Source organism: Aspergillus tubingensis, assembly GCF_013340325.1.
Source record: "Aspergillus tubingensis WU-2223L DNA, scaffold_9, whole genome shotgun sequence".
Classification (NCBI taxonomy): domain Eukaryota; kingdom Fungi; phylum Ascomycota; class Eurotiomycetes; order Eurotiales; family Aspergillaceae; genus Aspergillus; species Aspergillus tubingensis.
The window spans coordinates 828,290-853,712 of NW_023336283.1; the positions used below are offsets into that span (position 1 = coordinate 828,290).

The 25,423-nt window shown below is 44.5% G+C and overlaps 7 protein-coding genes and 1 non-coding gene across 8 annotated transcripts; 4 read left to right on the top strand and 4 right to left on the bottom strand.

Annotated features, from left to right (window-relative positions):
* Window positions 1-173: 173 nt before the first annotated feature.
* On the bottom strand, window positions 174-1,221 carry AtWU_08361 (uncharacterized protein; the record flags this gene model as incomplete). The annotated part of the gene is made up of 2 exons (XM_035503469.1): window positions 174-817; window positions 894-1,221. 2 exons carry the CDS (start codon window positions 1,219-1,221, stop codon window positions 174-176), a joined length of 972 nt encoding a protein of 323 aa, XP_035359362.1.
* Window positions 1,222-3,641: 2,420 nt separating this feature from the next.
* On the bottom strand, window positions 3,642-3,757 carry AtWU_r48. Its single transcript, XR_004775230.1, has one exon. It is a non-coding gene; the product is annotated as a 5S ribosomal RNA (ribosomal RNA).
* A 2,363-nt stretch (window positions 3,758-6,120) lies between these two features.
* AtWU_08362 (zinc-dependent alcohol dehydrogenase family protein) lies at window positions 6,121-7,272 on the top strand (the record flags this gene model as incomplete). Its single annotated transcript, XM_035503470.1, has 3 exons — window positions 6,121-6,264; window positions 6,341-6,381; window positions 6,444-7,272. 3 exons carry the CDS (start codon window positions 6,121-6,123, stop codon window positions 7,270-7,272), a joined length of 1,014 nt encoding a protein of 337 aa, XP_035359363.1.
* Window positions 7,273-12,338: 5,066 nt separating this feature from the next.
* On the bottom strand, window positions 12,339-13,889 carry AtWU_08363 (FAD-binding oxidoreductase; the record flags this gene model as incomplete). Its single annotated transcript, XM_035503471.1, has 1 exon — window positions 12,339-13,889. One exon carries the CDS (start codon window positions 13,887-13,889, stop codon window positions 12,339-12,341), a length of 1,551 nt encoding a protein of 516 aa, XP_035359364.1.
* A 906-nt stretch (window positions 13,890-14,795) lies between these two features.
* On the top strand, window positions 14,796-16,171 carry AtWU_08364 (oxygenase MpaB family protein; the record flags this gene model as incomplete). Its single annotated transcript, XM_035503472.1, has 4 exons — window positions 14,796-15,137; window positions 15,189-15,217; window positions 15,266-15,995; window positions 16,052-16,171. 4 exons carry the CDS (start codon window positions 14,796-14,798, stop codon window positions 16,169-16,171), a joined length of 1,221 nt encoding a protein of 406 aa, XP_035359365.1.
* Window positions 16,172-19,072: 2,901 nt separating this feature from the next.
* Window positions 19,073-20,386, bottom strand: AtWU_08365 (ChrR Cupin-like domain family protein; the record flags this gene model as incomplete). Its single annotated transcript, XM_035503473.1, has 7 exons — window positions 19,073-19,412; window positions 19,473-19,533; window positions 19,603-19,626; window positions 19,674-19,923; window positions 20,003-20,070; window positions 20,127-20,307; window positions 20,357-20,386. 7 exons carry the CDS (start codon window positions 20,384-20,386, stop codon window positions 19,073-19,075), a joined length of 954 nt encoding a protein of 317 aa, XP_035359366.1.
* Window positions 20,387-20,991: 605 nt separating this feature from the next.
* On the top strand, window positions 20,992-22,167 carry AtWU_08366 (amidohydrolase family protein; the record flags this gene model as incomplete). The annotated part of the gene is made up of 3 exons (XM_035503474.1): window positions 20,992-21,429; window positions 21,480-21,957; window positions 22,022-22,167. 3 exons carry the CDS (start codon window positions 20,992-20,994, stop codon window positions 22,165-22,167), a joined length of 1,062 nt encoding a protein of 353 aa, XP_035359367.1.
* A 1,733-nt stretch (window positions 22,168-23,900) lies between these two features.
* On the top strand, window positions 23,901-25,284 carry AtWU_08367 (aldo/keto reductase; the record flags this gene model as incomplete). The annotated part of the gene is made up of 5 exons (XM_035503475.1): window positions 23,901-24,025; window positions 24,087-24,173; window positions 24,228-24,308; window positions 24,365-24,935; window positions 24,997-25,284. 5 exons carry the CDS (start codon window positions 23,901-23,903, stop codon window positions 25,282-25,284), a joined length of 1,152 nt encoding a protein of 383 aa, XP_035359368.1.
* Between the last annotated feature and the right edge of the window lie 139 nt (window positions 25,285-25,423).

Here is a 25,423-nt window from a genome sequence, read left to right on the forward strand (position 1 = left end):
CACTACCTTGTGTTCTGCAATACCTTTCCTGGGCGACTTTGATGGGCCCAAGCAATCCCTGCTGGTAAATTTACTGAAAATGAGTCTATTTAAAAGTTCATCTGTTGTTCTGTAGCACTTTTGAACGACCATTGGTGCGACCCTCCTCAACTTGCTCTGCCATTGCTTTCCTTCTATAATGATACATCTGAGTCGTAGGCTGGCAAATAATCGAAACGCTTCATCGCTTCAGGAGATATAGGACGGGGAGGCTCTGGTACGTAGTTCTCCGGTACATAGTGAACAACCTCCACGAATTCAACATGCCGCGATTGGTACCCGATCATCCCAAGATCTTTCAGTTCCTCAAAGAAATTCCCCATGACGTCCCAAGATGGCCTTCCGCGTGGATTATACCTCACCTTTTCTTTATAAATTCGTTCTCCTTCCTCGTCGGCAAACTCGATGAAGTAAGCCAACCGCCTTGCAGTTTGCCTCTGGTACTCACAAGTCCCCTCTATCCATGCAGAATTCTGGGACTTGATCGCCGCCGAGGGATACTCAGCTGGATCTTCATCATCAAGGTGCCAGCATGGTAGCCCTCGGAAGGTTTCAATAGAGGAGATAGCTTCCTGATCTAAGTCTACAGGGAAATAGATTGTCAGGATCTCATAAAGTCTCTGAGAAGGGAAAAGCGGATTTGCGCGTATGATCATCCCAGTATCACGGATCGGCCAGGCAATTTCTTGGCTCCATGAGCGATGTGCAAGGGCTTCATTCAATCTGAGGCAAAGCTCCGAGGTAAGAAACTCTTCCCTGTCTCTGCTGCTTCTCCACTCTAGGAGTTGGTTAATTATTGGATATCTAGAATACGTTATAGCTTCTTCGTACATCGGAAGGTTAATGCTGCTTACCAATAATCAACCACTCAATCTCGCTTAGTTCACGTGGACGGCCTCGGGCGATAACGATGCATTCGTTGAGTTTGTGTATCTCTTGAAGGGTCGCAAAAAGTTCGTCGCTATTTGGGATGACACCATTGGGTGAATCTTTGAGCGATATCCATTCTAGCAATCTGCGGCTCTGAGGAGGCCTTTCCGCTGGATATGGATCTTTGGCGTTTGTTTTCGTGGTAGTGTTGTTGATAGCCTGCAAGTCATTCTGTTGCTTTGAAGCGCGTTTCGGTGTGGTCTTCTCAGCATTCATTTCACTGGCACGCGTGACCGATCGAATAACAGGCATGGTGTAGTGAGCCAACAAGGCGGTGCTAAATAAAGAAAAAGACGTTGACAAGTATCAAGGGAAGAGGGGAGAGGTTATGTGACGTGTATTGGGGCGCCAACCTAGAAACAGCAAACTAACCACATGCAGTAACGTATTTCCAAAGCGAGCGGGCCACCTCTTCAAAAATCGACGCGTTTTATTACTCTACTCAATTCAACCATCCACCATGCCTCCAAAAGCGCGTCAAAATTCAAGCAGTCTCGCTGAGAAATAGGAACGAATTCTACTTGTTATTTCTGCTTTAGAAAAATAGAGGAAGGTTTCAATAGAGGAGAAAGCTTCCTGATCTAAGTCTGCAGGGAAATAGATTTTCAGGATCTCATAATTATGACAAGACTGGCTTTGCTATATACTGAGTAGCTACTACTTGAATAGTTACTAGAGCTGATTACTATGGTAAAGCCTTTGTTATACAGCCAGGTAATTGAGAATAGATTACTTTAATTACATATATCAATTCCACTGGCTGGATGCTTCCTCTATATATTATTTTCAAAGAAAAGATCTATATAGAGAACTGGTATAAAGATATAGAGCTCCCGCGTGATAGTAGGATTAAAGCTAGTCCTAATAGATGGACTATTAATAAAATAGGCCTTTGCTGGCTTAAAAACATCTTTATTTCTCTCGCTTCTAGTTGTATAACTGGAAAATATTATCTTCTAATTCTTGATAGCCATGGCAGCCATCTTCTACTTTAATTTAATGAGCTCTGTAATGAAAATGACATAATTTCTATTTACATGTCTGCTTATTCTTCCCGAAAGCTTAAACCTATGGATATTGGCTGTTTTTCGCCTTTAAAACAGGTGTACGGAACATTAGTAGAACAGAAAAGATATTTAGAAGTCAAAAACATTAATAATTTTACTTTTTGAAGATATTTCTAGCTGCCCGCAAAAGCGCTTTTCAACCAGAAACTATTAGAAATAATTTTATAGGCGCGAGCATAGTTCCATTCAATCCAAATAGAATACTCAGTTAAATAAAGATTCAACTAAAGATCCCTATACCACCTAGCAGTCATTTAATTAATTCAGCGCCGAAAACACTATATTACTGGGCAGTTAGAGAAGCAGACATCTGCTGTAAAAAGTCTGCTTGAAGAATACGCTGAAAACCCTTTTCCTTTGCTAGAAGCGCAATTAGACAAAATTATTAAAGGTCATGAATTGACGCTTAATGAGCTTGTTCTTACGCGAGACGAAATACGTAAATATGATACTAATAATGAATGGCAAGAGCAAAAACGAAAGCGCTCTACTAGACAGCTAGCTATGGAAGAGGGGCTATCTATTCTGGAAGGCCTAGAGCAATCCCAACGCGAGAATGAGGTGGATGAACCTCAAAATGCCCTTCCTATAGATCCTGCACTTTCTGCAGTTGGACCACGCGTACGAGCCCCCCCCCCCCAAACAGTGCTCTAATTGCCATATTCGTGAACATACTAGAGTTAGATGTCCTAAACCACTTAGTAATTAATTTTTAGATAGAAATGCAATTGCTTGGTTGATAAAGGCTCTAGTATTTGGCCTGTGGGCAGAATTTTTGAAGAGGTGGCCCGCTCGCTTTGGAAATACGTTAATTTACAGGTCCTAATATTACATCAGCAAAAACCCAACTGGAAGATGCGCGCTGCGCACGCTGCGGCCCTGAAACAACAAGAAGGGGAGGAAAAATGAGATAAGTGAGGTTATTGAGATAGATTGAGCTGACTTGGTGGAATAAGGTGAGGCTAAAGCGTGCAGGAAAGAACTTGCAGGTAAAGACAAAGTAGCTGTCTTCTCCTGCAGCTTCGTCTTTCCTAATTGCATTTTGCGCCCCTATAGTCTCATAAGGGTTGATAAGCAATACACCACACCGCTAATATAGTTTCATGATATCAGGATAGACAAGCTTGAACCATACAAAATTACGAATCTACCCCGTAAGATATGATGAAACCTACCAAAAGACGTTTATGCAACCCATTTATCAGGCCATAACAGCCGAAGCCACCATTATGTATCGCACCACAGCCAGAACAGTTGATGCAGTAAATGGGCCTGCTCTCTAGCTCCATGGTAGAACGTTAACCCAAAAGCTTCTACGAAGTAGCTTGAATCAAGTTGATAGTGCTTAGTTGTGCTGCTAGTTGACAACAGCCTGGAAAGCAAATGAATTATGATGATGTCTATACTATTATGTCCATATATTCTTGCCATAAGTATAGTGCTATTGAAAGAGGACAAGTCAGCAGTGCAGGAGTTGAGGGTGGGGTCACTGGGAGTGCAGTTTTGAGGTTCAGGCGGTTCAGCTGAGCTTTAGGTGAACAGGCTGAAGAGGATGAAGGAAGACAGGTGTCAATTCCGACAAAAAAGAAGGTTTTGAAAGAAAATTACATACAACAGAAGGGATTCGCTGGTGGTCACCCACCCAACTACTAACCTCCCGGCGTGTGGCTTAAGTACGGCTGAGCGGACGGGAAGCCCTGTTTTCCACACCCTATGGTCGTATGTACTTAGTTCTGGTTGAGAAGAGAATACATCCTGCATGGAGACTTGATCTCACTGATAGATAAGCGGTGGGGCTGAAGCACTAGTCGGCATGAGGATACTCATCGGGAGACTCATGGTATCCACACAGCGAGCTTTCAATACTTGAGCATAATGCTCGAGTCTCTAGGCCATCGTATTAAGGGGGAAGGCTGGAGAATAAAAGTATCCCCACTACAAGGGCCTTATATTTGATAACATTTGGACGCAAGATGAAACGATCGATATGAACTGTTACTTCGGAGTCTCGAATGGTATGATATGTCCATTTCAGCGTGTTACGCAGAGCCTCACCAGTTCACACTACAAGGATCTCTCGTGTCACTTGGCCACGGCTACGCCGAGAAAGCTGACTTTGCAGGCGAAATACGTGAATACATTGACAAGGGGCGCCCGGATGAGCCAAAGCTTATGGCACGGCTGGATAATGAAGACAGCAACCCTAACATCGAGGGTTTTTCAAGGTTGATCTTCTTGGTGAACTCCATAACCACTAGGATTAGTGAATACTATGTATATAATATCTTGCCGAAGTGATTTTCGTCCTTTCTCTCATATCTTCCACCGAGACACACATAGCAGACTTCCCTTTATCTCCTGGATGTCTTTTGCGGATCCGCTCTACCACTGGGCCGAAGTCACCCTATGAACGTCATCCGGTAACAAAAAAGTCCACGATTACTTCGACGTAGAAAAAGAAACCAATATGGTATAGTTGAGGAGCTACACCTTGGTAATTGTCAAGGTCTCACTGGTCACTGTCAGAAGTTCTCGGTTCAGATTCGCGTTTTTGTCTACCGATGACGGAATAATCCCATAGATGTCCGTGTGCTCCACGCCTGTCGCAGAAGGAGCAATTAGTTGTTTGTTTGAACATATTGGACAATGATATTGACGAGTCAAGCAATACTCTCACAAACATTCGAGAAATCCAAGCCATGATCGAGTGGGTTCAATTATGGTGGGCATATGCACATGCTGTTTCCCAGCGAGAAGAGCAATAATGTCAAACAACTGTTCCAAGAAGGGCATACTGATGATCAGCAAAATTCTAGCACTATGCGTAAGCTCATATACATGATCAAAACATTATCACCGAAGGTAAGTTTGTATTTAATTGTGACCTTACGCACGGAGTCAGGAGTCAAGTTGCTGTATCTTGCGTTGTATTTGTCTGATTTAAGTCTATGAAAGAATTCAATGCTGAGATGAAGGTATATATAAAGAAAGCTTGGTCAGTATAGGAAAAGAATTCCGACTAAGGGTTTCATGCGTTCCTTCAGCGGTGCGTGTGTGAAGCAGGTGCGAAAAAAGATAGCGCCGAAGGCCATCTCCGACATTCAGGCATTCCCATGGAGAAGATATGATTTGCTATCATGTTTACGATCGTTGTGTCTGCATAATTCCCTTTACACCTTATTATTACATTGTGCCAATTCGGTTTGCTCGTGCTAGTGGCATATAACTTAGTAATACTTTGGGTTGGGCGAAAGGATCTGTCACTTGTCATCATTCTGACGTTTCATTTTGTCGGCTACTATTATCAGGATCGAGTTAAAGGAAGTTATGCAAACCAGAAGATTTTCAAAAGTTTCGAGGAGTTCGATTTCATAATCGCAACATACCTTCTCGCGAGAGTCCATGCTGCTAAATATTGTAGCAACATCAAAATTCACCCAAACTATCCTTTTGCCAGCTGCCACAAGCATATTCTTTGGGTAAATACAGTGCCGCTATAGGGCCGATCATTTTCACTCCTCCAACCTCGCAAATGCAGTCTTCTAGCCACTTATAAAATAACTAGAGATATTGATACCTGATAACATAGGGTGATTGTTCATATATCCTGTTGGAACAACATTTTAGGTCAATATTGAAGTTGTAGGAAACGTTTGATTCTTCCTATCTAGATAACTCAGAGAAGCAGTTAAAATACAAGTCTTCAGGATTGCATGTCTATGGCTATTGAATGATCTACTGAGATTACGTTCCAACATGTTCTATAGCAACTGACTCGATGTAATTGATGGTGACATAAGGTTGTTGCCTTCAGAGACGGAAGCTACAAATCCAGATAAGGCCTCCGTCGGGATACTGTATTAGGGAACCTTCCCGCCATGAGGGTGGGGTATTCATATTACAAATCCCCTCCCGAACAGTTGACTATAAAGCAGTTCGTTTTGCGCGTGTCTCAATGTGCTATTTTGACTTTACAAGAAGAACCAATATCCAAGCTAATAGAATGAGATCAAATTTGAATTTAATCTTCAATTGTTAACTTGCGCTCTTCCCTATGATGAATCGGTCTAACGGTCAACCGACAATGAAGCAGTGGGTGCTAAGCGGAACTTGCGGGACGGATTCCCTACAGCTCCAAGATGTTCCGATTCCCGAGCCAAGTGATTACGAGGTTCTGGTAAAGTTCCACGCAGCGTCACTCAATTTCAGAGACATCATGATTGCAAATGTGAGATAGACGCATCATTCTTTCAATATGTTGGGTATATTGAGAATCGAAGCAACGAAATAACATTGAACGGCAGGGACAATATTATGTCAAAACTAAGGATGGAGTAATTCCTGGGTGAGTAGTCAGTCTTCGTACAATTATGGTTCTGATCATGTGAATACTGACTAGTGATAAAGCTCTGATGCTGCGGGTGAAATTGTGGAAGTTGGCCCAAGGGTGACCAGATTTACTACTGGACAACGGGTTTCACCTATCTTTCATTTGACACACCTCTATGGTTCTGTGAAGGATTCAGACATTCAAAATCAGCTGGGCGGAACCTATGACGGGGTATTTCGCGAGTACGCTGTCTTCAATGAGCATGGTTGCGTGGAAATTCCATCCACCTTGTCTTACCTTGAAGCCGCAACTCTACCGTGTGCTGCACTGACAGCGTGGAATGCCCTTTATGGTGGTCCTAAAAAGCTGAAGCCGGGTGATGTGGTTCTGACGCAAGGCAGCGGCGGTGTTAGCATATTTGCTCTCCAGTTCGCAAAGCTCGGGGGCGCACAAGTCATCTCGACAACTAGCAATGCGGAGAAGGGTGCAAAGCTGCGAGAGTTAGGCGCAGACGTGATAATAAACTATGCCGAGGATAGCGAATGGGGCCAGACGGCCAAACGCCAATCGCACCGAAAGAGAGGAGCTGATTTTGTGGTTGAGATTGCCAATACTATGGCTCAATCTTCCCAAGCAGTTGCTAATGATGGATGTATCGCAACCATTGGACGAAGAGGAGGATCTGAAGGGGGGGCGGGCACCTCTCATAGCTCCGTGCTAGCGACCGTTCGAAGAATTTTGGTTGGCAGTCGACAGCTTCAAGAGGATATGAATGCTGCCATTGAAATAAGCCACGTTAAGCCACAGATTGATGGTCGTTCATTCAAGTTCTATGAACTTAAGGAGGCATTTGATTATTTTCAGAAGGGAAGCCACTTTGGTAAGGTGGTTGTGGACTTCGACTGACTGGCGATCGTTTGAGTGCCAATACAAGGCACTCAGTTGTGCAGAGCTCAAACACCTTTAGAAACAGGAAGTGAGATAGGCTTTATAACACTTCAATATGCTATATCGCTGATCGATTATCTGGACAAACGTAGGCTGTAAGGGGCTAGCCAGGCATGCCGGATGCCAAATTCAGACCGCTATATTTGGCACCGAGTACTGATCACGATATAAGACTCACCGACAAGGCCTTGCCTGTCATTCTGACCATGAATGGAAAACCATGGCAATGGGGACCGTCAGTAGTGGAGCATGTGAGTAATGGAGGACAAGGGATGACAGATTGCTAACGGTCCTTAATGTGCTTGGTTTGCATCAAGCCTACTAGTAAAGTTGTCTAGGCCCTGATTCCTGCCTAGTAGTTTATATAATTGGGTGCAAAACTGGGGTATCTTTCTATGTATTTACTAGATCAGTATGTTATGATATCTCCAAACATATTTCTGATAAAATAATCTGATACTGAGCTGGCCATGACACCGAGCTAGCTGAGATTTCAGTAGCCCTATTATAGGTCATTTCTAAAGAAATTGCTGAGACACTTTTTCTAAGCCAGGACAAGCTGAAAGAACTATAATAATCTACTCTATTATTCTCCGTGCAAAGCAACAACACAAATCCAATGCTTTATCCAATTAAGTATAACAGATCTCCTGCAATCTTAAATAAAGTAATAGAAGTGAACATTGACAGTTTCTTTTAGTACTGGGATTACAAACCGTCATTTTGGCTTCTAATTGGAAAGCTGATGATGTGAAGAAAGTCAAAGTCACCAGTATAGTATACAAGATAAAAGTCAACAGCAATCTTCTCCATGAACAGAAGATCAACGAGAAGATGCTGGACCTGGGTAGGTCACTAGTAGATGAGTACACCATTACAATCACAACATAAATATGTCTATGGGCAGATAGTAGATACACAAGCTTTTTAGTCTTTGCGCTCTATTAACAGATTCAATAATTGGGTCCTTTAATCTTTAATATAATAGTTTTTCTACTATAAATCCTGCTGGCATGGTTTTCAAGAACCATTCAGCTTCTTATTATGTACATGGAACAAGTTTCTCAGGCAATGATCCTTTGATAATATGTAGCCATCCTCACATTCAAAACCATGCTCATTTCCCTGTTCACGTGAAGTATGGGTAGACAGGCTAGTGTAGCTATCTAGATCCTGTATCCTGTTAGAAATTACTCTAGACCCTAAGGAATCACCATTTCATCCCACTCCATGTATAACTATTGTCTTTGCCCGCATGCAGATGGCACCGGAACTGTCCAGCAGCCATCTACCTTGACTAGACCAGAATATTAGACCAAGGGCTGAAAATCCCTCATAGTCAAGTTGTAAATGAAGTAAGAATATGGTGGAGCAACAGTGGATCACAAAGTCTTTTTTGTTTAATAACAGATCAGCCTATGGAGATATTGATAAATGATATGTTCTGCTACAGTACTTTCCTGTTAATCTTCTTCTAGACTACTCAGTCTCTTTTTATCTCCTTTCCGCTTGAGCCCATAACTATACTATCTTAAGATAATAATAACCCAGTCAAAAGCACCCCCAGAGACCCTGTATTCTGGGGCTGTTATTTATTATCCAGACTTTTCAAATGAGAATACACTGTTAGAGGATGAATCAGAATTTGTACTCTTCCTATGTTAATCGGCTTCCCGTCTGCTTTGGTGTTTAGTAATATTGCAGCACAGGCAGCCAATATTTTGACTGACTTTCGATCCATCTGGTTTACAAATTTCCCACCACTTTTGTCAGGGAACTAAAAACAACAGCTGGTATAATACCAGCAAGAAGTGCTTGATTATCGCAGCTGGTCAAGTCTGTAATGGGTAGAAATCAGTTTTCTATCAGATTTCACCAGGCCCTGATAAGGTAAACAAGATGATATAAAATCAAGAGCTAGTTAAAATTACTTATATTCACATGAAGAAGACGCCATAGTGAGATTGAATATATGAATAAAATATTAGTAGTGAAGCCCGTTGATCTAAATCTCAGGTTAATCAAGATTAAGGACAATGAGACAAGTCGCAGAAATAATCGTAGAATCTCTGAGTTCTATACTTGACTGATCCAAGAAGCCATGTCGTAATTTATCCAGCTGGATCTAAGTGCTATTACAGGACTGGAGCTTGTATTAATATTTATTATTCAGTCAGTCAGTGAAAGCACCACATTCCGTGACATCAAAATAATTATAACAGAGAAATATGAATATCTCCATGGCTCGAATAATATTTAATCATGTACATCCAATCCCTACATCCCCTGTAATAGACGCAAATCTTAAATAATCTTAATCTAGTCATTCAGTTGATATACCTCCAGGTTACAGAAGTATCCTATAAGGTCCAAAAGAGCGAATCAAGTAGTGAATAATACATGATCTGTAAAATAGTCTTTTTGGAGTACGCGACACTATTCTTCTCTGATAAATAAAATCAGTATCTTATGAATATCTAAGGTCAGCAGAGGAAGACAATGAAGGATTTTATAAATTAACCGACTTTTAATATAGAACCATAAGCTGGGTATATCACACATAGTTCCTGTCCTACGCGCTATTGATTTTCTGCCAGAGGATCCCAGATATAGTTAGAAATAAGTATTTTCTTTTAAACCTGCCGCACAGCGTCCTTCATTTTCCTAGTTAGTCCATTTTATAGTTTTAACCTTCTCATGCCACCTGACGGCTAGTATATTGATCTATTATACTATTCCAGAAGTATTCATCTGTTATAAAGGAATTATTTTCCTTTACTTTCATCCTGATCATTATTATCATATTTATATTTATCTATATTCTTGTTCTGTACTATCCTCCTCAAGCTCTTCAAGTACTAATACAGCAATGACAACAAAATATAATACAAGGCATCTAATGTATTGCCAACTACCTCACAGCAGAGAATAGCATGGTATCTAACTTCAAAGTAGTAAATAATACCTGTAGTATCTTACTTCACATAACTCTGAATTGGGTTTTCAGCACTGGAGAGAGTAATATCAAGAATATAGTTAAAATATAGATACTGTATCCTGCCACATCCAAGTCACTAATATGTACCACTACCCCTGCTGAATCTTATGATACAGAGAGAATTAATCCATAAACAAGAGCTCGCCAGCTAAGTGTGATATTCAGTTATTAATTAAACAGACTGTGATAAATTATCATTATGATTTGATTCCCGGGATAAAGCCATTGGATTTATCAATACAGCACTAGCAGAGATCGTTCTGTCAGAGGGCCGAGATTTCCAATTCAACCGGTTCAGAAATAGAAAAAGAGATATCCACCACTGCCATATGATACTACCTGCTTCTAACAGGATTATTACTGATTCAAATAGATCTCTGTTAACTTAATATATAATCGGTATACAACACACAGTAATTCTTTCTATTATCGTCTCCATTCCCGTTACATTTTCACTATATTATCATTGCAGCATTTTACTGCTTATTTCTATGCTTATTTTTATGAAATTAATATCATTTTCCTATATTTTCATGGCTTTAATCATAGGAACATCTCACCACACATTTATCGATTTGGGTATAAATATAAGCGAGTTTTTGCTCCAGAATAAAGAAGCAGACCTTTTCAATTAAGCAGTTTATTCTATATATTCAATATATCTTTATACAGTTAGTAGGCTATGACGAAAATAATGACATATATGTTATTCCTTGATAGTAGCATTATTCCCAGTAACCAATTTCATATCATCAGCTGTACCAGCTGCTGAATGGATTGGCTTTGTTGTAGAGTCTCATGCTACAAACAGCTATAGTAGGGTGTCTGTCAATTGGGTGTCTGTCACTTTGGTGTCTTTATTTTGAGACTACTGTTTACTCGCTCTTAGCTGTCTATCCCCTCATTAGATCTCGCTCGGGAGGCTTCATGATCACCTGGCCTACTAGCGGTGCGCTGCTTAATCCTTGTCCCTAAGTGACTGCGTCTTTTCCAGCATACCTTCTGTGCATTAAACATAATGAGCTAAAGATATGGAGACTTTCGGATAAGATTATTTCGATGCACTGAAATCCTTATAGTATTTGATGATAGCAGGTTCGTGAAAGGGCCTATGTATAGGTTAATGGGTATTAAACTATGGAAGTGTTGATGTACTGTTACTGTAATTTTAAAAAGTCCTATATTCTCATTCTAAACTACTAGTAGTGATTAAGATAGAGCAAACGAGAAGGAAGAAGTATGGACCTTTCCAGTATATTATATAGGCCACGTTTTATGAGCTTTGGATCTTTAGTAGGGTGATGGTACTGCATTTATAGAGTACTACAGTCTCCAGCAGCAAGTCTGTGGCACTATTACCCTTGAGGTAATAATATATATAGATCAAATTATTCCTAGCTGGTGGTTTGATTTTTGACGATACTCTTATATATACGATGGTTAGTACTGAATCTAATGTTAAAAGTACTGTATTCGCACATCCACGCTAACGCCATTTTGAGGTATGTGGTTACGAAGAGTATCCTCTTATCTGTCATCTATCTCTAGCAGGATCAAACAATCATGACATACAAGACATAGCATATTTTATACTATATGAGACATGATTATTACTGCTAGACTGTATTTACAAGCCTTCTCACCATCAAAAGTGATAGAATAATCATTCACGGAGATGTCGAGCTGGCAGTCTAATTATAATTAAGCACTTGAGTCTATGTTTATAACTATGAATACGCCTAGCTCCAGCTATTATGGTATGATATGATTAGAAGCCTTTTTCTTAACAGCGAGTCATTTTATAAAATCAGCTATTCTGTACCTGAGGGGTAATATATGGAAATAACTACCAAGCACCCTACGTCCACACACTACTTGATGTTAATCTAGGACTTTTGCAAATATATTGGCAGGCCAAGCTCATTTCATGTGTGAGGTAAATAATATACAACATTTGAACACATTGACTTGCCTGCTGTTAAGAATGAAATAAATTAATGGCTTAAAGTTTCTATGAAAGACCTGTCTATTGCAACAAATAATCCCTATTCCACAATAAATGATAAAGCCCATACAACCCACCCAAAGGCCACTGATGCCAAACCCTCTCTGCCAACCATTCTCCCCAAGACTTTCTCCCCTTGCCTAAACTCGCACTTTCACTCCCACTTCCTCCCACACTATCCTCCACCATCGGCTTCACCTTCTGATACATATCCGGCAAATTAGTCGCATGATATTTCTCCCTCAGCGAATCCAACTTCTCCTTATCGTAGATTTTCCAGAATTCCTCTTCTGTGTAGTACGTCCGCGCATATAACCACTTCTTACCACCTAGCTTGTGAACGAGACTCTCAAGGCTACGATTGAAGGTGAGGAAGGGTCCTTTGCCTTTGGGGCCGGGGCCCCAGATGCCGAAGTTAAGCAGCTTTTCCTGGATATTGTCTCGTTCAGAGAGCATCTTTACTTGTTGCTGCTCCACCTGGGCTGGTGTATTCGGGAACGTCTGCCGCACAGGACACAGCCAGATAGGATACTGCCCAAACGATGAATCCACAAATTCCATCAGATCCCTCGCACCTGCATACGGAACTGCAACATCCTGGATGGTATATTCACGAAATAAACCACTCTTATGTGTAGCGTGGTAAAGTGTTCGTGTATGCGTTATCCCGTCCATTACCCATCTCATAAACTTTGTCTGCGGGAGGAGGAGGTACTCGAATGCGTATTTACCAACCCAGAATCCGCCACGATCATACCGGAAGAAGTAATCGACAAGCGGGACGGCGTCTGTGATTGGGCTTTCCTGGCCCCAGTTTGAAGCGCGAGCGGCGGCTTCAACACGCATGTAGAACCAGGGATCTGTTGGACGGCTGAATGTCCGAAGTTGATAGGGGGTTTTCTCGGCTGATGATATTTTTCCAGCGCAGATAACACCGGCGGTCTTGCTGAAGACGATGCCATCGATGTATTTGTATGAACTGTTTGAGCTGAGGTCCTGAATGAGCTTGACCCCCTGTTGCACACCATTTGAAAAAGGAAAGTACGTCAGTTCCACAACGGGGCTAGGCGGGACTTCAATAAGTCTGATCTCCAGTAAAGTGGTTATTCCCAACGTCCCAAAACAGGAGCCAGCACCATAAAACAAATCCTCATTCTCATCAGCCGAAGCACGCACTACCTCCCCATTCCCGAGAATAATCTCAACCCAATTCACCGTCCTCTCAAAGAATCCATATTCATACGAGCTGCTTTCACCCGATGTCCCCGAGTATCCACCTCCAGCTGTTATACCCGGGAACTCCATCACGACTGGTGGGATAAGACCATGAGGTAGGGTTGCGCCAACGAGAACGTCCATAGGGACATTTGGTTCGACAATGACAGTCTTCGTTTCTCGGTTTACAGCGGGCACTTTGTTCAGATGGCTGATGTCGACGGTGTTATGTTTTGTCTTGTTTGAGGCCCGCGTGCTGTTTGTTGAGCCATGGTAGATGGAGAAGGGTTGTTTGGTTTCGTAAAAGGCTTTAACTTTTTGTGAGATTTGATGAACTCTCTCGTTGTGGGTGTCCATTTTGCTTTGGCTTGAAAAGTATAGGCTTTGACTTGATGGATAACAAGAAGGGACTATACTACCAGGTTAGAGGACATCCTGGAAGACTTATATGTTTTTTAGAATATGAGGAAACGCCAGACTAAGGTAATACTTCTTTGTCTACTTCTGGCTTATCCCTACCTACCCCTCACAAGCTGACCGACGCCTAAAAGTGTCGGTAAGGCCCAGTCAGCGCGTGATGAGTAGTTTCCCAAGGCTGCTTCCATTAGGCTCACTCCACTATTGTTCAGTTATATACGTGGCAGTTCGATAATAGTAATTTTCTTAGCCAATACAAACATCCATTGGGAAGGATTGCGGTGGGGGTTACGGATTAGGATTTCTAATGTTACACAACTAGGACTCTAGATTTACGCATGATGGCCGCTCATGTTGAGAGGAAGTTCCGGGTCGTGGGTGTGTCAAGGTGGGTGTTGCTGTATAACTACTCGAGAGAAACGATCAGCTCCTTCATTTTCAACACACTCAAAACTCCACGTTAATTGTGCCAACTCGTATATCTAGAATATCTAAAAGTTCAATTAATGGCAAGCCCAAGGTAGTAAGATAAAAGAGATAACTCGAGAAAACAAGAAGAAAGGGAAAAGAAGCATGAGACAAGACGGACTGAAGAAGAGGGGTAAAAGAAGCAATATAAACTATTGATACCTTGCATGCCTTGAAATTATATAGCGCAGAATACTCAGCTGAAAGATGTCACACCGCCAGCGAAGAAATCTATCTGGCCAATAAGAATGTACATGGCATATACTGCAAAATAATCAGGTTTGCGGTCATAATCATTCATTTGGAATTCCATATTCTCCATCTAATATAGGTTGGTAAGAGGTATTCCCTGTCTCTGAGATGTGAATGTTGCACATCATGTCTGAGAAGACATACAAGATCTGGAACCACTCGTTCAAATGGACATCAGATCATATTCCAGCGGAGGGGCTACAGTCTATGAGATATTCGTACGATGTGCTTGGTGAAGAGTGCTATCTCAGATTGAAGCAAATTGTCTCCAAGCCCAGTCATGGTCCTACTGAACAAGCCCCGCTGAACCCAGATCTATACACTCTCTTGCGAGACAACTATACCCAAGACAAGAAACTACGCAAGCTATGGGGTCAAGTACATTCCATTCCGGACTGGGTTGACTGGGCGCAAATAGAAAGAGGTCAGAAGGTCCTTTATCGATATGATATACCTGCTTTGAATTCTGTAGGCCACCTTGCTAGTATAGAGAAACGTACATTTACTGATACAGCAAAGCTAGCCTTCCAAGGCCTCATCGGTGCGATGTAAGTACCATTCCTTCAATCGTATCGCATGATCTTAATATCAAATAGGGGCCCCGGCCGTGGAGCCGAAACACTCGCACGTACATCCGGCCTCGGAAGACAGACAGCTCGTCGCCGAATCCTCGAAACCGCCCAATTTATCCTCGAAGTAACTCAATCCCTATCCGCACTACAGCCCGGCGGAACGGGCCAAATCGCTTGTCTACGAGTCCGATTTCTCCACGCGATAGTCCGCACCCAATTCATGGCTCTTATTCAAAGGGACTCGTCGCAGTCCACCTATAATGTAGAGGAACACGGCATCCCAATAAACGATATCGATTCCATCGTCACATTACTCGATCTCTCAGCCGTGATCCTCCTCATAGGCCTTCCGGCGCAAGGAATCTACCCATCAAACCAGGAAGTGTCCGACTGTATCGCCATGTGGAGGTTATTTGCGCATTACATGGGGACGCCTTCTGAGCCATTCAAGACTCCGCACTCGGCAAAGGTCATGCTAGAGTCGTATCTAGTGGCTGAAATGCATCCTACGGAGAATAGTGGTCTGTTGGCGAGGAATATTTTCCGAGCCCTGGATGACGCCCTACCTTATGTGCCACGGTCACTTCTTATGGCTAATACGTACTGGCTGAATGGGAGTGAGTTGTCGAATCAACTTGGATTCGAGGGAACAACGAGGGCGTGGTCGCTTGTGCTGAGCTTACTTTATGGGGTGTTTGTCGGGCTTATATATCTATGCCGCTTGGTGCCTTGGCTTGATGAGGGCCATATCAAGGTATGTTACCTCTTCCTCTTTGCTTACAATCAGTCAATGATTGCTGATACAAGTAGCTACAACGCCGACTTCAATGGTACATTATTGTAGAGGGGAAGACAGGTCTGGGGAAAAGGTCGACCTTCAAATTCAAGAATAAGCCACAACTTCAGCCTCCCCAGAGCACCAGCATGTAAGTGGATACTCGGTTCCCGGCAAGAGCATCGCATATGTGATTAGCTCTTGGAGCTTTAGTTGCGACAAAACTTGGTGGGAGTATCTTGCTTAGCTATGGCAGGGCGTGAATACATAACCTATGAACTACAGTGTATGGGATGGTCTTAATAAATTTCTCTACTATATACTAGACAGTCTATTCCCACGACGATAGATGCTCATAGAAACGAGAGCCTTGTCGTCCGATGCAAACCCTCGCCATTGAGTTCAAAAATATCCGACTGTACCTCTTCAAGGACTCTGCAGACCGCTTTCAAAAGCTTTCAGTCAACTGCGGAGTCTGGGGAGGGTGAAATAGATGTAGGATCACTACCTTTAACTCCGTCCAGGCGGACCATGTGGGGATTCATTGCGTCTGAGTCCTAACGAAGAGAGAATACAGGTATGCAAATTGAATCCACGAGAATTATAAAGCAAATAATGGTTTTGGGGGGGGTTTGTGAGGCACGGGAATTGTCACAGCTTGAGAAAGTAATATTTGCAAAATTGAATATTTATTACAACTGACAATCGAGGAAAGCTGCGACGATTGGGACTGTCACAAAAAGTAGACAAAGAAGATATACCTTTAGTTCTCGTCCTTGGCCGCGGCCTGAGTCTTTCTGGTTTATGATGTTATTCTTCATTAGCGGTCACTGTAACTTGCAGTAGCCCAAAATATTGTTGTAGAGTCACAACCAAGCCTGTATAAAGGGCATAATTCCTGTTCCATGCTCGATAGTAGTAATCGAACTAGATAGTCGTCTGTTCGTATGGCCCGAGGAGCCCCTAGGGACGCATAGCAAAGGCACAAGTGTCTCATTTTTTGATCGATCTGTTTTCTTACTTTCTAATCTTTACATCATCAGAAACGGATGGCGAATGGGCTTTCTAGATTTAGAAGAAATGAAGAGGGATTGGGATAAAAAGCAAATATAACCAAAAAAGAAGCTAAAACCCTCACTCAAGGGTCCAATCAGCAAGCGCGAACGGCAATCCTGAATCAGGTAAAATTCTTGTAGAGTTCGTACAGAAATACGGTCCGACCAAAAATCTTTCAATATAATTTACTCAGTGGAACATGGTCAACTCATCCGTGTGTGCTATGCATGAGGTCATCTATAGTATTACTAAAATCCAAGTAGCAATTGCACAGGATCTAAGCTGACTAGTTGAAGAGGGCAAGTAATGCTTAATAATCCACCTGATGTTGAACTGAAATTGTTGCCAAGAGTAGCACCATCCCTACGGCCCTACTCAGAGAGAAAGAATATCTCCTCACCTGGTTTAACCATCTGAAATCATACCTATGGAAGTCATAGATCATGCTGACCTACCCATGGGGCCCATGGTTCGGTGGCTAGCTGAAGTTGAATCACGCGGGCTAGATAGTGCAGAGTAAGACAAGCAGAATACTAATTCTCAGCCTTCTTCAGCCACGGCCCGCTCCTAGAGCCTATCATGCAAAGTGGCTGGTTAGCCGTCACGTTATAATCACGGCGTATCCACTATGATACTTATTAGGAACCAAAATCTAGTAGATGGCATGTACTATAGAAACCGAGATTAATTTGTAATAGCGTGCCAATCCTTCCCATCATTAATCTAAAGTCGGCTCTGTGAGCAGTAGTAGTGCGTACGTCTCAGTCCTTAATCATAAGTCGAAATGGTATCACAGAGTACTGCAGCAACGTCTTCTGATAAGTCCTTCCTGTGTTGTTCATGATTATTCGTCTGTTTGTCTTCTTATTGCCACATCTGTAAAACATTTCCTAGCTGGATATACACTAGATAGAGTCGATTGAATAATTGCAATTGTGTAAATTAAGATCAATAATCTACATTTAATGCAGATGGTTAGTACATGCAACACGGGAACAGTCATATTTCATTTTGACGCTGACACTAGGAGGCTGTCCTGTTGTCTAGCCAAGTTCCTATCGCCTTTTTTTTCTTTTTTCGGCAAAGCCGTGTACCATGAACCATGTTAGTGAAGCTGCATGATTAAATCATCGCATAATGACTAGCTATCGAGTCTTCACTTACCTACATAATCCGGACATTCAATGAGCAAGTTTCATGTGACACCGTCCTTATGCGGTGCTAATTCAACATATGTTTTCATTGGAGCTGAAGTGAATCTCATATAATTTAGGAGCTAATGGATCTGTTTTACTTTTGATGGTATTCTACTTATCTTACTCCACAGTATCTAGCCCGCGTGATTCAACTTCAGCTAGCCACCGAACTGTGGGCCCCATGGGTGGGTCAGCATAATTCTGATTTCCATAGTTATAATTTCAGATGGTTAAACCAGGTAAGGGAGCATTCTTCTTCCTTGAAAAAAGTCCTGGAGATGGAGTTACTGTGGGTAAGTACGGTGAAACGTACAAGTGTACATGGTCATGTGATAATCACGTGTTGCTCCTGGAAGATTAAGATACAAAGAAAAGTGATAGAAAGGAACCTAAGATAATGATGACTTGGTAACAAGAGCTCACGGCCGATTTATTAACATCTGGATGCCTATTATCTTAGTCTCCGACAAAAATCGTGTATTTCATAGGTGGTGAGTATTGATCACCCCTCGGTGAGCCCATATCACCTATGGCGATTAGATGTATAGAGTTCTCACCCCTCTCATCAGCACTCACCTAACATCTGCCATGATGGTTTAGAGGGCAGAAAGGCTCATTTACTATTTATTGAGCGCAATACGTGGCTTAAGAAGAGCTGAGCTGACGGGAAGCCCTGTTTCCCACACCCCGTGGTCGTATGTATTAGTTTATATTCCTTTCATAATATTTATCGTAACAGCCTGGAGTCTTTTTTTGTCAGGTATTTGGGGGCCTGAAACATTAATAGGTGTCTATCTAGTTGCATTAAGCATGGGACACTGCGGTCGTAGAGTTATCCTTCCCGGAATCACATTCCATAGTCAAATGAACAAGTGAGATCTCATCATGCTGGCGATGACTGCGGCCTGAGGCCTGAATGGGATACAATCTTCCGCTAGTAGTATGGGACTTGGCGGTGGTAGAGAACAGTTTTGGGAAGATCAGATCGATGACTGGCTTGGTGCTCGGCAAACTAGCGGCAATGATGGAGATAGCCACTTCGATACCCGACGACACGGACACGCCGAATGTGCTCCAGCTTGGATCGGTGCTCTCATAAAGCTTGATGATGTACACCATTCGAACAATGCTGGCAATGCAGGCGCTTCGGGGCAACCTGTTAGTCGCATTTTTTTCTTATAACTCATTCCAGGGGTACCCTTACAACGTTCCCAAGGATAATAGCCCGATGACGACCGCGCGTTTCATCTGCCTGATTTGTAGGCCTACTCTCGTAAGTATCTGCTGTACGGCACTCTCAGGCCATTAACCGTTTCTCTGGTGTACAAACGCACCTAAAATAGTCCGAATTGGCAAAGCTAGGATCCACAGATCCGTCACCAGTGATAAGGCGGCAGTGGTATACCAAAATGGAATAGATGCGAAACACTTATAGTGGTCGTATTTTTGGGGATCATAAGATCATAAACCGCATCCACCGGAGAGCATTGGAAGATGGTGGCAAGGATAATGGCGATGCTCATGGCGGCGATGAAAGCGATGGTGCCTAGAGTGATGTTGCGAAGATTCGGGAAGAGGCGCAGGTATAATAGGCAGATTGACGTCTTGATCAGGCCAGTAATGAGGGTGTATATGATGTGAGTGACGTAGCGAATCTACAGGCAATCACGCCGTTGGTCAGAAACTAGGCTGTCATTGGGAGGGGTGAAAATAAATCTGAGCAAGCGGGCGCACCTTGGCTGCTGGTAACGCATCGGCCTTCGGAAGAATGCCATCATGTTTCCCTGTACCATATTTGACTCCTAGCAGGATATCCGACATCAGTTTCAATACTGCTATCTGGACTATACGTAAATACCAAGACCTGCAATGGCAACATTCAAAATGGCCGTGACCGTGGCGAGCATCATTGTCCAGTCATCCAAGCCTAGCCGCTTTACAATCGCAGCCCGGGATATGAATCGCAGGACAACGATGGCCGCTGCGAACCCGGTCACGGTACCATTGACGATGACAATCAAGGGCCCACGGTCCTCACTCTAAGCCGGCAATCAGTATGAGCACCGTGCACAAGCTTCAAGCACGTGCCTCCGAGCGTACTGGAAAGCTTTGCTGCATGGTGAGGCCGTAGAGCCCAGCACAGATGGGCTCATCGTGAGATGAGAACGAGAATTTATCGCTGGGCACACACTGCACGCGGCCGAAAAAGGGGCATGACTGTCTGATCCCACTAAACATCAAGTAGAAGCTTCCCTAGGGCCCTTGGCGACAGGGATATCCGATGGCTCATTACCACCATAACACTCGTCTTCTTGGCCATGCCCAAAGAACCGTAATCAACGCTTACTTAACTAGCCTATTCCGTCACAAAAGCTCAACAGATAGGTTCGGGATTGGAATGTCCGACTAAGGGCCTTGGCAGGACCCATGCCTATACCCGGCCAACGTTGTTTAAGCATTGGTCGATGTCACTGGCGAGATCAGCCCATTAACGCCCGGTCCAATATGTGTCAAACCGCTAACAGTGCCGGCGGCCGATTGGCTTCTCGATAGTCGGCAACCGGTTGACTTGGCAGCCTAGCGTAGGGCACAAATTTCCATCCGGGAACTAAACTTCGTCCGAGATTCCGGGCTATCCGTCCTTTAGGATCCCCTGAAATCGTAGACGGTCTTCCTTTTATCAAATATTCGTTTTAATATCCCTGTCGTTACTTCTGCCCTTCATGCTGGGCATCAGATCTCTGTTACTTGGCGTGTTGTCGGCATGGGTGGTCGCAGGGCATAACCTTCGGGCGAACAACATCAGCACAGGCTACCGGATCGATGTTCACTCTCATGTCATTCCTCCGGTTTGGAGAGAGGCCCTAATTGCTGCTGGCTACCCTGTGAAAAATGGAACGCTGTATACTGACGATTTCCCGGTGCCCGACTGGACGCTGGAATCACACCTGGCCACGATGGACACCTTGGGCATCGACTTTTCGACCATCAGCGTGAGTGCTCCCGGGGTCTACTTCCTTAATGATCCCAAGGAGGCACATGCGCTCGCCCGCACCGTCAATCTTGCCATGCATAATCACACCCAGGCTCACCCGACTCGACTGGGGGCGCTTTGTCTGTTGCCCCTTCCGCATGTGGAAGAATCGGTAGCCGAACTGAAGGTACATTGATTGCTCAACATTAGTACTATCCTGGCTGATAGATCTATTAGTTTTGCCTCGATACGCTCAAGTTCCCTGGTGTGGGCATGTATACTAACGCCAACGGTACCTACCTTGGCGACTCGACTCTCAGTCCCGTATTTTCAGTTTTGAATGAGCGACAGGCCACCGTGTTCGTCCATCCAGCAGCTCCGGGATGTCAGTCCGTGAGCTTGGGCTACCCGTTCCCTTTGACGGAGTACGCGTTTGACAGCGTGCGGGCAATGGAGAATCTGTTGTTGACTGGCCAGCGCGCTAAGAACCCCAATGTCAAGATGATATTTGCCCACGGCGGGGGCGCAATACCCTATCTGGCCAGCCGTATTGCAGGAATGGCGTCCATGTCGTTGCTGGGATCTCTAAATATGACCAAGTCCCTGGCGGAGCTTGCAGGTTATTACTTTGACACGGCCTCTGCCACCTCAGCAATTCAACTCGCTGCCATGAAAAGCTTCATTGGGGTGGACCAGATTCTGACTGGAACCGATTGTGAGTCACCCTAGTTTTCCTGCAGTTTTGCATCCCATCGATAAGGAGTCTAATGATGTCTCAGACCCGTATGTTCCCCTTTCGCAGAGCGAGGCCGCGCTCCCTGCCATTCAGGGCAACGGCGAATTCACTGATGCCGAGATGGCGCGCATCAACCACCAAAATGCGCTTTCATTGTTTCCTCGAGTTGCCAAGGTGTTGGGTTATTGAAGCTCTGTAGTCCAGCACAGTACTGTGACTGTCTCTTTGTCTCCTGATAGCCTGAGTCTGCAGTCCAATAGATGATTCCGATAGTATAGTGTGTCACACCCCGTAGTAATGCCGTCTTTTCCGATTGGACTCGGCGATTTGGGTCAATTCCATACATGAGATTGTGGAAGTTCGATGCAAGATGTCAGAGATGTCTTCACATTATATATTCCTATTGCCGGACGGTGTCAGGTCGACCATTGTAGCACTCAACCCCGGGCCTAAACGTGTTGAACAATGCTCAGATAGAAGAATGGCACTCAATTTCACCCGAATAGCTTTCTTAACTCATAGAATGTGTCAAGAAGTAGCAGCGCTGCGAGACCCGGCTATAAGTTGGTCTCGGAAGCCGTGTGCGGCCTGAGGCAGTCTGTTGCGAGGCTTGATGATCAAGATGCGGCAACACTGCTAGGGAACTTCTCCGGCAACACAGGACATGAGTTAGGCGTTATTGGGTGTGAACAGGGCGTTTCCCCAGCCCGACCTAGTGAGTCCGGGTAGACTGCTAGCCATATAGTAGCGATCTCTTTCGGATAGTACTCCCATCCCCCGGTCGCACCTGCGAGTGATTCCTCAACCGGAAAGCCACAATTGGTGGGGATGGATGGCAGTCAGACCGCATGTCCTGAATAAGGCAGACCCTATGGGGCTGCGATCATTCGGGGTAATCGAGGGGAAGACCTCTCCACGTACAGTTGATTCCGACCCTCAATGCGAAGTGGAAAGCCCCCTCTCAATTCTTGTTCCCATGCAGCTCGGTCAGAGGATATCGCGAAACGAGAGCAGCACGTAAACTGCATCGGTAAGTCAACTGACAGTGAGGCAGCGGTGATGCTCCATATGGTCGTGCATATTTTGCGTGTTTCTTTCCTATCAAATGACTTGCACTGGGATCCCAACTGGCAGTCAATGGCTCGACCTGAAAGAAGGATCCTCGAGATTGTAGTGTGTATCTTACTCCAGATGTAAGCCCAAGGGCTTACCTCCGCCATTTCAAATAACACTTGTAATCACAATCTTGCCACTACACGATATTTGCAGATTCAACCATCAATTATGTGGTATCTTTGTTGCTGGTCTTACAAACGAGGGGACCCTGGATGATTACCTTCCGTCGCTTTCCGCTCGGGTCACGGCTGGGCCTCCCGAGATGCCACCAACCACGTAGCATACCTTGCTGAAGGTTTGGGTGAGGCCAATTACAAGTGAGTGTCAGCAACAACTTGCAGCTTTAGACGGGTGGATCTCCCCGCTGTGGGTCGGTCAGCACTTATTCCTCCTCACGGAATTAACGGGGATACAATAGTGATGCCACATCGGATGACACCCGAGGCACATGAAGGAACTTCGTATTCCCAAAGTTAACAGCGGCGTCTACCCTGGTGCTCAGATGCATTGATCTGACTGTGAGTCCAAGTTGATGTTCCATTGATTACACATTGTTTACAGTCAATGGATCGGGGATACGAGTTCGACGGTATACCCGATGACATCAAGCTCCGATTTACCAAAAGCGGCATCTGGTGGAGACTCCGCGTCATGATCACCGTATCCCCATGCCTCCTACAACTTCGGGCCTGGAGGTAATCGGAGTTTAAGTCTATCGCCGCCAATTCTGAAGACATATATAGACCGCATCTTCCTCAGACATCCCTGAAAGCACAACCGTCGTTACACGCTGATCATCTATCATCATGTCTCTCTTCGCCCCCGCCCCCAAGCCCGCCAGCCGTCTCGGCTACCACCGTGTATTGGCACCCTCTGCCGGTGTCAAGGTCTCCCCATTGTGTCTGGGAGCTATGAACTTTGGAGACTCATGGTATGGCACCTGTACTATCTTGGTGGGACTGGTCAACTAACAGGTTTCTGCCGGTTTCCAGGAAGCAATTCATGGGAGAATGCAACAAGGAGCAGTCCTTTGCCCTGCTAGATGAATTTTACAGACTCGGAGGCAACTTCATCGACACGTATGTCATCACTACAAATTACATCGCTGTAAGATGCTGATCATTTCACTAAAGAGCCAACAACTATCAGTTCGAAGAATCTGAGAAATGGATCGGAGAGTGGATGGCTGCTCGCGGGAACCGCGACCAGATGGTGTATGTAACAGTATCTTCTCGTACTTGCACTTTTAACGAGGAACTGACCATATTAGCATCGCAACCAAATACACAACAGGCTTCCGCACCGCCCACCGCGACACCGAGCCTCTCCAATCCAACTTCGTCGGTAACTCCATGAAGAGCATGCGGGTCTCTGTCGAGCACAGTCTCAAGAAGCTCCAGACTGACTACATTGACCTCCTGTACCTGCACTGGTGGGACTTTACTTCCTCCGTGGAAGAGGTCATGCACGGACTCAACAATCTGGTCGCATCGGGCAAGGTTCTCTACCTTGGTGTCTCCGACACCCCCGCCTGGGTTGTCGTCAAGGCCAACGACTACGCTCGGGCCCACGGCCTCCGTCCCTTCTCCGTGTACCAAGGCCGATGGAACGCCGGATTCAGAGACCTCGAGCGAGAGGTTATTCCCATGTGCAGAGACCAAGGAATGGCGATTGCTCCCTGGGCGCCGCTCGGGGCGGGCAAATTCAAGTCTGGCGAGGCGCGTAAGAGCGACGCCGGATCTGGCAGCGCACGTGGCGCTGAATTGAGCGAGACTGATATCAAGGTCTCGGATGCGTTGGAGAAGGTTGCGAACAGGAAGAACACGACTTTGCATGCTATTGTGAGATCCTGATCCTATTACGATTATCCGGTGGAAGCAAACTAATAAGACTCATGAACAGGCCCTCGCTTACGTCATGCACAAGACACCTAACGTCTTCCCTATCATCGGTCAACGCAAGATTGAGCATCTCCAAGCCAACGTGGAGGCATTGAGCGTGAGCCTCTCCGATGAGGATCTCGATGAGATTGATAGCGCATCTTCGTTCGATGTCGGGTTCCCGATGAACTTCATCTACCGTGACTGCTACTCTTCCCGCAATACTGCTGCCGATGTCTGGTTGACCAAGGCTTCGGCTCTTATTGATGCACCTCCCCATGCTGCACCTGTACCGCCTCGTCAGGAATAGATAACTGCCTAATAGTTACCGATAAATTATATTGAAGTCAACGAAGCCTGGTAACGTCTATCCTTGGTAAATATGGAAATAAAAAGAGGGAAATCTTCGCATATTTCCTCCTGATCCAGAGACCCGAGCTCTTTCTACA